Source organism: Chiloscyllium punctatum, chromosome 38 (genome assembly GCF_047496795.1).
Source record: "Chiloscyllium punctatum isolate Juve2018m chromosome 38, sChiPun1.3, whole genome shotgun sequence".
NCBI lineage: Eukaryota > Metazoa > Chordata > Chondrichthyes > Orectolobiformes > Hemiscylliidae > Chiloscyllium > Chiloscyllium punctatum.
The window spans coordinates 63,237,924-63,252,357 of record NC_092776.1 but is presented as its reverse complement, the minus strand read 5'-3'; the positions used below and the strand labels follow the sequence as shown (position 1 = coordinate 63,252,357).

General features: G+C 43.6%; 1 protein-coding gene across 1 annotated transcript in view; it reads right to left on the bottom strand.

Moving 5' to 3' along the window:
• tacr2 (tachykinin receptor 2) overlaps nt 1–14,434 on the bottom strand; it is a 102,252-nt gene that overhangs the window by 39,429 nt on the left and 48,389 nt on the right. The window contains exon 3 of the mRNA XM_072558014.1: nt 3,446–3,596. Coding sequence (XP_072414115.1) covers nt 3,446–3,596 — 151 coding nt within the window. The remainder of the gene's footprint in view (nt 1–3,445; nt 3,597–14,434) is intronic.

The following is a 14,434-nucleotide window of genomic DNA, read 5'->3' as shown; positions in this document are numbered from 1 at the left end:
ACAACAACGAGCACCCGAGCTACAAATCTTCTCCCAAACTTTGAATCCCTGAATGTTAAGTTGCCATTTTGATCACCTTGTAACCATATCTCTGTAATGGCTGTGAGATCATATTCATCTACTTCAATTTGTGCTGTCAGTTTGTCTACCCTATTCTGAAGGCTTTATGCGTAAAGATATGAAGCCTTCAATTTTGTTCTATTATCACATTTCTCTACACTCTAATGGTCCTTTGGTGTAATTTGACATTCACGCATTCTGTCCCTTCCTTCTATTTTTTGGGTACAATCAGCACCATCACTCTATGAATTTGTTGCCATAGCTACCCTTTCTAATTTGATTAACCCAATCAACATGAAGATTAAAGTTACCCATAATTATTGCACTGTTCTTTATAAATTCTCCAACTGTTCATAGAGATAGAGTCATAGAGATGTACAGCATGGAAACAGACCCTTTAGTCCAACTCGTCTATGCTGATCAGATATCCCAACCTAGTCTAGTCCCACCTGCCAGCACCTGGTCCATATCCCTCCAAACCTTTCCTGCAATCCCAACTTGTCCTTTACCTTTGAGTTTTAATTTTCCACACATCTGAACGCTCCATAATTCCTCCAACTCTTTAAAGCCCTATCCACAGCCCCAGTTATGCAATTTGCCCAGACTCTGGTCCCAGCTTGAATCAGGTAGAGCCCATCCCATTGGAATAACTCCCTCTTTTCCTTGTACCCCATGAATTCAAACCTGTTTCTTCCACACCAATCTTTGAGTCAATCCTCTTTAATCTTGTTGACCCTGTGCCAACTAGTTCAAGTAGATGCCTCCTTTTTTGGTTCTGCTCTCAATTTAATCCCAAGGTAGTCATATTCCCTCAGCAGAACCTCATTCCTCTTTCTACCTATATCATTGGTACCTACATGAACCATGACAATTGGTTCTGTCCCCTCCCTCTCCAATTTCCTCTGCAGCCCAGGTGAGATATCCTGAAGCTGGGCACTAGGCAGGCAATGCAGCCTTTGGGACTCTCAATGCTGGCCACAGAGAATAGTGTCTATTCCCCTGCTATACTATACCAATTAGAACTACATTTCTCTTTTCAACGCTTCTCTTGAATGGCATACCACAGTGCTATGGTCAATTTGCTCATCCTCCCTACAACTCCCACTCTTGTCCACATAGGGAGCAAGAATCTCAAATCTGTTAGACAAGCTCAAGGGCTGAGGCTCCTTCAGCATTACCTTCTGGACCTGCTAACTGTCTCACTAATAGTCACTCCTGTCCCTGACGACTAACTTAATTTGAGGTAGTTAATCTAAGGAGGGATGTGACTGCCTCCTGAAACACAGAATCCAGGTAACACTCCCCCTCCCTGATGTGTTGCAGTGTTCGAAGCTCAGACTCCAACTCATCAACTCTGAGCGAGAATTCTTGAAGCATCCAGCACTCACTATAGGTAAGGTCCACCAGCTCCTGTATCATGCAGAACAATATAACGCCTGGCCTTAGTATCTCTATTTTCCAGCACTTGGCCCATAGCCTTGTATTCTTTGGCATTGCCAGTGCACATCTAAATACTCCTGAAACGTTATAAGGGTTTCGGCCTTTTCCATCCTTACAGATTCCCACCACCCTCTAGCTGAAAAAGCTTTTCCTCACATCTCCTCTAAACCTTCTACCCCTTACCTTAAATCTGTTCCTGGTCATTGATCCCTCCTTGAAGGGGTAAAATTTCTTTGTGTCTCCCCTATCAATGCCCCTCATAAGTGTATACATCTCAATCAGGTCCCCTCTCAATCTCCTCTGCTCCAAGGAAAGCAAACCCAGTCAATCCAATCTCTCTTCATAACTGCAAGTCTTCAACCCAAACAACACCCTGGTAAAATTACAGCTTTACAAAACATTAGTTAGGCCATAGATAGAACACCGTGTGCGTTTCTAGTCACCACACATTTGGAAGTTCATGACTGCACAGGAGAGGGCTCAGAAGAGATTCACCAGGATGTTGCCTGGGGTGGAAAGTCTCAGTTATGAAGAGAGACTCGATAGTGGCTTGGTTTATTTTCCATGGAGCAGAGGAGGCTGGGGGGATCTGACTGGGTATATTACAGGTAGATAGGGTAGATAGGGTAGATGTGTCTTAGATCAGAGGGCATAAGTTTAAAGTGAGAAGTAAGTTCAGAGGAGACCTAAGAGTTTTTTTCACACAAAGGGTGATAGAGATATGGAACACACAGCCTGAGAGTGTGGTGGAGGCCGGTACACTCGCAACATCTAAGAAGCACCTTGTCAAGTACTTAAAATGCCAGGACATAGTAGGATATAAATAAAGTGCAGGTAAATGAGATGAGTGTAGTTTGGTGTTTGTTGGTCAGCATAGATATAGTGGGCCAAAGAGCCTGTTTCTATCCTCTATGGCTCTCTATGTAACTCTAAATCTCCTCTGCACCCTCTCCAGTGCTATCACATCCCTCCAGAACTGCAGACAATACTCAAGCTGTGGCCTAAGCAATATTTTCTACAGTTCCAGCTTCACCTGCCTGTTCTCAAATTCGATGCTTTGACTGATAAAAGGCCGGTATACCATATGCCTTGTTAACCACTTTATTCAACTGTCCTGATATCTTAAGGGAACAGGCATGCATACCAAGGTCCCTTTGATCCTCAGTGCTCCCCAGGATCCTGCTGTTCATCATGTATTCCTTCACTATGCTTGTCCTACCCACTTACATTTAACCGCCTTACATTCAAGTCTAAATCATTTATATTAACCACAAACAGCAATGGCTCCCTATCAATCACTGGATGCAGACTTCCAGTTGGAAAAAGACCTCTCATCCACGATCATAGTCTGCTTCCTGCTAATTCGTCAATTCTGGATCCAATTTGCCAATTCTCCCCACCCTGTCCACTCTTCCCACTTCACTGTGTTCACTCTCCCCCATCCTGTCCACACTCTGCCCCCACCTTGTCCACTCTCTTCCCCTCATCCTGTCCACTCTCTCCCTACCCACTCTCTCCACACTCAAACCCCACCCACCCCCACCACCACCGTATCCACTTTCTCCCTCTGTTCTGGAACTCTCTCCCCTTCCATCTTGTCCACACTCTCCCCCTATTCTGTCCAATGTCCTTTGCCCTGTTCTGTCCACTCTCCTTCCCCTCACCCTGACCATGCTTCAAGTGGGCAGCTTACCACCACTTTCTCCAGGATAATTAAAGATGAGCAATAAATACTGGCCTAGCAAGGGATGTGCATATCCCATCAGTGAATTAAAAATTAAACAATTCAAGGAATAAGGATTTAAACTCAGTAACAACCATGGCAGTCTGTTTAACTGAATGAATTAATCCCATTGGTCTTAGGTAATGGCAAGCATTCATCAGGTACATGCCCTCCTCTCTAAATCAAATTGATCACAGATTTTTTTTTTGTTTTGCTACAAACCTTTCGTTTTGCATTCAAATGCTCACTATATCTTTTTGTTGAGTCTCCGGGTATTTCGCTGGCCCACAGTGTTTTTCCCACCTTTGTATAGGCAACTCCCATCACAATCAATGGTAAGAGGTACGTCAATATAATCACCACAAGTTGATATCTGGAAGACACAACGATCAATAATGCAATTTGTACATATTCAAAAAATATTCAAAGAAATTCCATAAAAGGAATGGTTTTGTTTATTCTACATGAAAACATAACACTAGAGGAATGTGAACTCTGTAAAATCCAAAATATAAAGCTCGTCTCAGTAAGTTGTTAAACACCAGAGGTTAAAGGACTGAGTTTGGGCATACATTTTTCCATCTATAGGACAGTGAGTTTAACATCTGGCTTTGGGGAATCGTTTGTCTATTATAAAGAATGCAATCACAATATATTTAGAAATACATAATATGATCAAGCAGAGTTGAAAAGACTTTGTGAAGGGGAAATTGTCTGATCAATTTACTAGAATAAAACAAAGAACTGCAGGCGCTGAAGATCTCAAACTAAACAGAAAGTACTCGGAAACTCAGTAGGTCTGGCAGCATCTGTGGGAAGAAACTAGTTTGAGTTTTGAGTCTGTTGACTCTATCAGAACTGTTAGATACTCTGGAACCTCCCTCCCCTAGCTTTTACTCTGACTCCATCCCTTCTCCTGACCCCAAATCTTGTTAGATATTTACTATCCCTGCAGCTCTCTGATGCTGAATGTTTTGTACTCAGCAAAGGGCTCAGTTTTATCCCTCTGTGCCCCCACCTCAATGAATTTCAGGCTGGACATGACATTGAACACTTCTTCCATCATCAACCCCCCCCACCCCCACCATGCCCATTTCTGTGGACAGGGGACCTCCCCCTGCCATCCCACAGACACTTTCACTTGCCTTCAATGCTCTCCTGTGATGGTACTGTGCCTTTAAGAGAGTTTTGTTCTGTGCTGTTTCTCTTGCAGAGAGGTGTTGCCACAGTGGTACTGAATATCTGCTTCAGAAGCCAATGGGTAAACAGCTTTGAGTTCCCTGAGTGCTTTTTTAGATTAAACAATAGAAGCATGAGTGGATGGAGTCAGGCTCACACAGACCTAGGGTTTTAACTGTGCTTTCAGTTGGGATTTGGAGTTGGCTGTTGAAGCTAATAAATAGAGCTCTCTTTCTACTGCAGCTAAAAGCTTGAGTTCACCTTTGCTGCTAGATTGTTTTTTTTGGTGTTTCTTTCTCCCAGACTGTAGACATGATAGCACATGAGGAAAATTTGTTTTCTGGATTTGCCTCTGCCAAGAGTGTGTTTAGGGGATGTTGCTTATTGGGACAGTTGATGATTAGTCATTAAATAATGTATTATTATATTAAGTATTTCAACAGAGTCAAAGTTTTTATTCATTTGTATTTTAATTGTGATATAACAGTATTGTGTGTTTTTCTTAAAGCCTAGTAGTGGACCAATCGAATCAGATCTGGAACACAGCATCCTACACTTGCTTTTAAATAGAAGTTAGGGTCTAAGCAATCTCCTTGATATTTTGAGGGAGTGTGGTCTGGTCCATAACAGTCCATCCACTGGGATACCCCCCCTCCCTGACCTTTTTACCCACACTCAACTTACTCATTGAGAACTGTCGACGTGACATCAGTCACCTTAATTTTTCTGCCCCCTTCATCCATTCAAAACTCTCTCTCTCTGAACTGGCTGCATTCCATGTTCTTAGGTCCAATCCTGACTTTGTCGTCAAACCTGCCAACAAGGATGGTGCAGTTGTTGTCTGGCATATTGGCCACTATGATGTGGAGGCTGAGCTCCAGTTCTCAAATACTTGCTGCTACCACCCCACCATGACCCCACCATGGTATACGAGGCTTTTGTGTCCATGACTGTCATCACCCTCACCTCATCTGGGATCCCCCCATGACAGCCTCCTAGCCCATAGTCTCCCAAACCCATACAACCCACTCTACTTTCTCCCTAAAATCTAGAAACAGAACTACCGGGGTAGAGCTGCTGTTTCTGCCTGCTCCTGCCCCATGGAACATATCTCTTCTTACTTTGACTTGATCTTTTTTCCTCCCCTTGTCCTGTCCTTCCCCACTTACATTCACAATTCTCCTGATGCTTTATGTCAGTTTCAGAATTTTCAGTTTGTGGGCTCCAGCCTCCTCCTCTTTGCCATGGATGTGCAGTACCTTTGCACCCAGGTTGGTCTCCAGGCTCTCTGCTTTGTCCTGGACAAAGCTTGAATTATCCCCATCCACCACCAGCCTCCTCGGCCTGGCTAAGTTGTCATCACTTTGAACAAATTCTCCTTTAACTACTCCCACTTTTTTCAGGTGAAACGGTCATCCTGGGTACTTGCATGGGTCCCAGTTATGCTTATCTTTTAGGGGTATGTGCAACATTCCTTGTTCTAGTCCTATTCCAGCTCCTGTCCATAATTCTTTCTTCGATACATTGATGACACCATCGGTGCTGCATCCCTCTCTTGTTGGACTGGAAATATTTCACAATTTTGCTCCCAATTTCCACCTTGCCCTCACCTTCAACTGGTCCATCTCTGACTCCTCCTTTCCCTTTCTCAACATCTGTGTTTCCATTTCTGGGCTGACCCCCAATATCCATTATAAGTCCATCAATTCCCAAAACTACCTTGACTATACATCCTCTCATCCTACTTCCTGTAAGGTCTCCATCCCATTCTCTAATTCTTCCATCTCCAATACATCTGTTCCGATGATGTCAGTTTCAACAAGGCGGCCTCCGAAATGTCCAGCTCCATTCTCAAACAAGGCTTTACCACCATCGTGTTTGACAGGGCCCCCAGCTGTGTCTCATCCATCTCCCGCACTTTGGCCCTGACCCCCTCTGTCCCTTCCCACAACAGCAGAAAGGTATCCCTGGTCCTCACTTTCTACCCTCCCAGCTCCACATCCAGAGGATTGTAAGTCCATCACCTCCAGTGAGATCCCACCATCAGACACATATTCCTTTCCCCTCCCTTGTCAGACTTCTGCGGGCACTGTTCCCTCTGGGACTCCCTGGTCTACTCCTCTCCACGCTCCGACAGTATCTTCCCATGCAATCACAGGAGGTGTAACACCTGCCCATTTACTTCCTCCCAACTCACCATCCAGACACACCTTCCAGATGAAACAGTGATTTACCTGCACAGTCTACTGTATTCACTACTCTACAATGGGGAGACAAAGCACAGTTTGGGTGACTGATCTGCAGAACATCTGTCAGTAAAAATGAGCCAGAGCTTCCAGTCACCTGTCATTTCAACAGACCACCAGGTTCCCTATCTCAGGCTTGCTGCAATGTTCCAGCGAGCATTAGCGCAATGTTCCAGCGAGCATTAGCGCAAGCCCAAAGAACAATGTCTCATTTTCAGCTTGAGGATCCTGCAGCCTCTGGACTCCAGTTTCAAGTTCAATCACTCAGAGCCTGATTGCACCATTCCATGTTTGTTACTCACTCTCATATCCAGTCCTATTATGACATTGGTTGCTTTTAGCACAACCAACCCATTTTCACCCATTCTCAGGCCTGCTATCACATTGTATGGTCTCCTTTCAGCATAACTCACCCAATCTCTCCTACTCTTAGCTCTTATTGCCACTTTTCTTCTGTCCTAGCCTGCCCTCCATAGTTTCCTTGTTTTCCTACCTGTTTCATATCTCTCTTTCTGGGCTCCATCTCCATCTATTCACTCACCTCCCCTTGACCATCAAACATTGTCTTCAGCATAAATAACTCTTTTTTTCCCTAGTTGCTATCAATTCTAATGAAGAGTCACCTGGCTCAAAACATTAACTCTGCTTTCTTCCCACAGATGCTACCAAGACCTGCTGAGTTTTGCCAACAAGTTACTAGAAGTCTTTGAGGAGTTAACAAGTAGGATAGATAAAGGAGAAGCAGTGGATAAAATATATTTGGATTTTCAGAAGGTGTTTGAGAAAGTTCCACATACTAGGCTACTTAATAAAACAAGAACCCATGGTATGGAGGTCGTATATTAGCATGAAGAGACGATCAGCTAACTAATAGAAGACAGAGAGTTGAAATAGAAGGGAAAAATTCAGGATCGTGACCTCAAAGTAGTTGAATGCCATTGAGATCAGTCATAGAGTCATGGAGATGTAGAGCACAGAAACAGACACATTGGTCGAACTCGTCCATGCTGACCAGATATCCCAACCCAACCTAGTCCCAGCTGCCATATCCCTCCAAACCCTTCCTATTCATATAGCCATCCAGATGCCTTTTAAATGTTACACAGTCTAGATTAGAGTGGTGCTGGAAAAGCAGATCAGGCAGCATACAAAGAGCAGGAAAATCAATGTTTTGGGCAAAAGCCCTTCATCAGGAATGAGACAGGGAGCCTCCGGGTTGGAGAAATAAATGGGAGGGGGATGGGGCTGGGGAGAAGGTAGCCAAGAGTACAAAAGGTGGATGGAGGTGGGGATGAAGGTGATAGGTCGGAGAGGAGGGTGGACCGGATAGGAGGGAAGGAAGATTGGCAGGTAGGACAGGTCATGAGGATGGTGCTGAGCTGGCAGGTTGGAACTGGAGTAAGGTGGGGGGAAATGAGGAAACTGGTAAAGTCTGAGGCGGAAGATGAAGGGGTTCTTACTCCACGCGTCGGGTGGTGAGGAAGCGGCGGTGGAGGTGGCCAAGGATCTGCACGTCCTCGGCAGAATGGGACGGAGAGTTGAAATGTTCAGCCACGGAGGGGGGGGGAGGGGGTGGTTGATTGGTGCGGGTATCCTGGAGATGTTCCCTAAAGTACTCTGCAAGCAGACGTCCAGTCTCCCCAATGTAAAGGAGACTGCATCGGGAGCAACGGATACAGTAAATGACATTGGTGGATGTGCAGGGGGGCAAGTGTGGGCACAGATTGTGCAATTCCTGCGGTGGCAGGGGAAGGTGAAGGGCTTTTGCCCGAAACATTGATTTTCCTGCTCCTCAGATGCTGCTTGACCTACCGTGCTTTTCCAGCACCACTCTAATCTGGACTCTCATCTCCAGCATCTGCAGTCCTCACTTTTGCCTTTTAAATATTGCAATTGTACCAACCTCCACCACTTTCTCTGGCAGCTTATTCCACTCACGCACCACCCTCTGTGTGAAAAAGTTGCCCCTTAAGTCTCTTTTATACCTTTCCTCTCTCACCCTAAACCTTCTAGTTCTAGACTCGCCCACCCCAAAGAAAAGACCTTCTCTATTTACCCTGTCCATGTCCCTCATGATTTTGTAAACCTCTATAAGGTCACCCCCTCAGCCTCCGACGCTCCAAGGGAAACAGCCCCAGCCTATTCAACTTCTTCCTATCGCTCAAATCCTCCAACCCTGGCAACATTCTCGTAAATCTTTTCTGAACCCTTTCAAGTTTCACAACATCAAGATAGGCAGGAGGGCGGAATTGCACGTAATATTCCAACAGTGGCCTAACCAAGGTCCTGTACAGCCGCAATATGACCTCCCAACTCCTGTACTCTATACTCTGACCAATAAAGGCAAGCATACCAAACGCCTTCTTCACTATCCTACCACCTGCGATTCCACTTTCAAGGAACTATGAACTATGCATGCCAAGGTCTCTTTGTTCAGCAACTCTCCCTTAGGACCTTATCATTACTACAACCTTTTACAATATATATTAATGACTTGGATGAGGGAAGTGAGTGCACTATCACCAAGTTTGATGATGACACAAAAAAAGGTGGGAATTCAAGATGGCACAAAGGGTGTCACAGGTGAGTATAGACAGGTTAAGCAAGTGCTAAGATCTTGGCAGATGTAATATACTGTATGGAAATGTGGGATTATACACTTTAGCAGAAAGAATAGAGGAGCTGAATATTATTTAAATAGAGAAACACTGCAGGAACTATGGGAGTACTCTTGCATCAATCAAAAAAATAAGAAAGGCCAATGGAATATTGCCTTTTATTTCAAAGGCAATGAAATTTAAAGTAGATAAGTTTTGCTAAACCTATAAAGACACCAATCTCACCACAAATAGAATACTGTAAATAGTTTTGGGCCCCATATTGAAGAAGAGCTATTCTAACATTGGAGACAATCCAGAGAATGTTCACTTGGTTGATATTGGGTATGAGGGACAGTCTAATGAGGGGAGTTTGAGTCCAGTATTTGCTAGAATATAGAAGAATGAGAGTTGACCTTACAAGATGATTTGATAGGGTAGATGCAGATAGGTTGTTTCCTTAGAACATAGAAAATACAACATAGAAAAGTACAGCACAGAACAGGCCCTTTGGCCTATGATGTTGTGCCGAGGATTAATCCCTAATCTAAAATAAAATACCCTTACCTACACACCCCTCAATTCACTACTGCCCATGTGCTTGCCCAGCAGGTCCCTAAATGTCCCCAATGACTTCGCTTCCATCACCACCGCTGGCAATGCATTCACAACTCTCTGCCTAAAGAACCTACCTCTGATGTCTCCTCAATACCTTCCTCCTAATAACCTAAAACTATGATCCCTCATCCCAGTCAATCCTGCCCTGGGGAAAAGTCTCTGGCTATTGACTCTATCCATGCCTCTTATATACCTCGATCAGGTCACCTCTCTTCCTCCTTCTCTCCAGAGAGAAAAGTCCAAGCTTAGTCAACCTCTCTTCATAAGACAAGCCCTCCAGTCCAGGCAGCATCCTGGTAAACCTTCTTTGCACCCTCTCCAAAGCATCTATATCTTTCCTATAATAGGGCGACAAGAACTGGACACAATATTCCAAGTGTGGTCTCACCAGGGACTTGTAGAGTTGTAGAAAAACCTTGCAGCTCTTAAACTTGAACCCCCTGTTAATGAAAGCCAAAACACCATATGCTTTCTTAACAACCCTATCCACTTGGGTGGCAACTTTGAGGGATATATGTACTTGAACACCAAGATCCCTCTGTTCCTCCACACTGCCAAGAATCCTGTCTTTAATCCTATATTCAGTATTCAAGTTCAACCTTCCAAAATGCATCACTTCACATTTATCCAGGTTGAACTCCATCTGCCATTTCTCAGCCCAGCTCCGCATCCTGTCTATGTCACGCAGCAGCCTGCAATAGCCCTCAATACTATCAACAGCACCTCCAACCTTTGTGTCATCTGCAAATTTACTAACCTACCCCTCAACCTCCTCATCCAAGTCATTTAAAAAAAACTACAAAGGCAGAGACCAAAGACACCTGCAGGATACCGCTCCTTATGGAAGAGTCTGATACCAGAGGGAATAATTTCAGAATAAGGAGTTACACATTTTGAACAGAAATGAGGAGAAATTTCTTTTTTCAGAGCATAATAAATCTGTGGAGGTCTTTCACACAGAGGGGGCCATTAAATATATTCAAGTCCAAGACAGAAAGATTTTTAATCTGTAAGGGAATCAAGGGTTATGGGGAATAGGCAAGAAAGTGGAGTTGAAGATTGTTAGATCAGTTGTGATAGAACATAGAACATGAAACATAGATCTATACAGCATAGGAACAGGGCCTTCGGCCCATGATGTTTTGCTGAACATGACGCCAAATGAAACTAATCTCTTCTGCATGCTTTTGATCCATATCCCTCCATTCCTTCAATATTCATGTGCTTATCTAAAAGTCCCTTAAATGTCCTTATCATATCTGCCTCCACCACAACTGCTGGCAGTGCATTCCAGATTCCAACCACTTTCTGTGTAAAAAGATTTGCCCCTCACATCTCCTTTAAATTTTCCCTCTCTCACTTTAAATGCATGCCCCCTAGTATTAGACATTTCACCTCTGGGAAAAGGATTCTGACTGCCAACGCTATCTCTGTATCTCATAATTTTATAGATTTTTATCAAGTCTCCCCTCAGCCTCTGCCGCTTAAGAGAAAATAACCTAAGTTTTTCTAGCCTCTTATAGCTCATACCCTGTAATCCAGGCAGCACTCTGATAAACCTGTTCTGCACCCTCTCCAAAGCCTCCACATCCTTCCAGAATGTGATGACCAGAATTGAATGCAATATTCTCAGTGTGGCCTAACCAAAGTCTTATAAAGCTGCAGCAACATGGCATCCTGACTCTTGTACTCAATTGCCCAACCAATAAAGGCAACATGCCGTACACCTTCTTTACGATTCTCTCTACTTGAGTGGCCACTTTCAGGAAGCTATGGACTTGAACCCCAAGACCCTTCTGTACATCAATGCTATTCAGAGTCCTGCCACTAACTATATACTTTTTCTTAACATTTGATCTCTTAAAGTGCAGCACCTCAGACTTACCCAGATTAAACTCCATTTGCCATTTCACCGCTCGCACCTGCAACTGATCTACATCCTGCTGTATCCTTTGATAACTTTCTACATTATTCACAACTCCACCTTGCAAACTTACTAACTCACCCTGAATCTCCCTAAATAGCAGAGCAGACTAAATGAATTACTGCTGATCCTATGTCTTATGGTTTTATATTAAAGTTTTATTCCGATTCACACTGGACAAAACTTCCACACACTGATTATTTGTTCCCCATATGGACATATGAGCCCTTCACCTCATTCCTGATGAAGAGCTCCTGCCCGAAATGTCAATTTTCCTGCTCCTCAGATGCTGCCTGACCTGCTGTGCTTTTCCAGCACCCACTCTAATCTTGATATATATGTTTAGATATGCACACACATCCAATGATCCCTTAATTGACACTTAACCATGATATGTTCCCTTGCCCTGTCCCTGCCGGAAGGGAGTTAATAGTCAACCATATTACTGTAGGTCTGGAGTCACATGATGGCCAGACCAGATAAAGACAGCAATTTCCTTCTCTAAAGGAGTTCAGTGAAGCAGATTTCCTGGCAATTGACAATGATTTCATCATCAGACTGAATTCCAGATTTTTATTGAATTCCAGGGTTCACAAAGTATGATGGTAATCTTAATTGGAATATATTGAATGTATCCCACTGTTCTGAGATGGATTTACCTGGAAATATCTGCTCCCAGTGCACTCTGGCTAAATCATATCTGAGCCTTCCCCAAGTTGCAAAATTTGATTACAGGCTCATCTCTGTCTTTTTTCATAATCTTGAATCTAACAGGTTAAGATCACTATCTGCAAGATGCTGTCCCACTGATACTTCAACCATGTCCTGTCTTCATTACCTAAAATTGAGTCCAGGACCGCCTCCTCCCTTGTACGCTATAAAGCTCTGCTAATGCCTTTTAAGAATTCCACATCCTCGAAACCTTTTGCACTGTGACCACCCCAGTTAATGTTGGGGAAGTTGATATCTTCCTTTTATCTATGACTTTTCACTTCTCTGCAATTTGTTTACATGGTTAAGTACACTTGCATTCATTACTCAGACCTTTGAGTATAGGAGTTGGGATGTCATGTCGAGGTTGCCCAGGACACTGGTGAGGCTTCTTCTGGAGTATTGTGTCCAGTTCTGGTTGCCCTGCTTTAGGAAGGATATTATTAAGCTTAAAAGGTTCAGAAGGGATTTGCCAGGATGTTACTGGGAATGGAGGGTTAGAGTTATGGGAAAACTCTGGAAAGGCTAGGACTTTTTATTTCACTGGAACATAGGAGGTTGAGGGATGACCTTATAGTGGTTTATAACATCAGGAACATATAGATATAGAATGGCAGATGTTTTTTTTTCCCTAAGGTGGAGGATTTCAAGACTGGGGGCATATTTTAAGGTAAGAGGAGAAAGACTTGGAAAGGACATGAGGGGCAATTTTTTTTACACAGAGAGTGGTTTGTGCGTGAAATGAACTGCCAAAGAAAACAGTGGATGCAGGTACACTTACTCTGTTTAAAAGACATTTAGGTAAATACATAAATAAGAAAGGTTTGGAGGGATACAGACCTAGCACAGGCAGGTGGGACTAGTTTAACTTGGAATTATGATTGGCCTGGACTAGTTGGACTGAAGTATCTGCTTCTGTGCTGTATGACTCTATATGCTTTCATATTTCTCTTGGCACAGCAGGCATGTCCCCTCAATGTCCTTTATAGCAGGAGGTATCACCCAGGCCATGCTCGAAATGGACAGAAGCACAGGCACCACCATTTTCAGAGCTTCTAAATCACCAGGATCAAATGTGATGTGTCAGCCCGAGTTCTCAGGCTCTCCCTATTTCAGACAGGAGCTCTGTTAAATCTGTTACACCCACTGAAATCCTGAGTTTGAAAGTGACAAATTGCTAAACATGTGATGTTTCTGAATAGTTCTCAGATTGATTCATGCATCTGAGACACAATCATCAGAAAGTCACTGGCAATATAACAGTTTGATTTTTGTTTATATCCCCAAACAGGCTTGATAAAGGATCCTGATCTGAAAATATATAAGCTAAAAGGGCGTCATGGTGGCTCAGTGGTTAGCACTGCTGCCTCACAGCACCAGGAACCCAGGTTTGATTCCCGCGTCAGGACACTGTGTGGAGTTTACACATTCTCCCCATGTCTGTGTGGGTTTCCTCCCACAATCCAAAAATGTGCAGGTCAGGTGAATTGACCATGTTAAATTGCCCATATTTTAGACCCATTAGTCAGGGGTAAATGTAAGGGAATGGATCTGGGTGGGTTACTCTTCAGAGGGTCAGTGTGGACTTGCTGGGCTTAAGGGCCTGTTTCCACACTATAGGCAATCTAATAAAACAAATTCTGCCTTGATAAATCTGTTTTACGATAGACTGTACACTGTCTATCATAGGTAATATTGATTTCACTTTGTTCGTGCTGTCAGTGCGTGAGATGTGTGCAAGTAAGAACAGATGTTTGTGTGTGAACTAAATGTAGCACTGAAGACAGTACAATCAGCAACTTAGAAATTGATGTTAATGCAAATGGGAATGGTTATTGCTGTTTCATTAATACATAGGGTATAGAGCAAATATTAGAGAGCAAATAAGGGAGAAATGTTTCCTGTGCTAAAAGGGTCAGTATCAAGAGGAATCAGA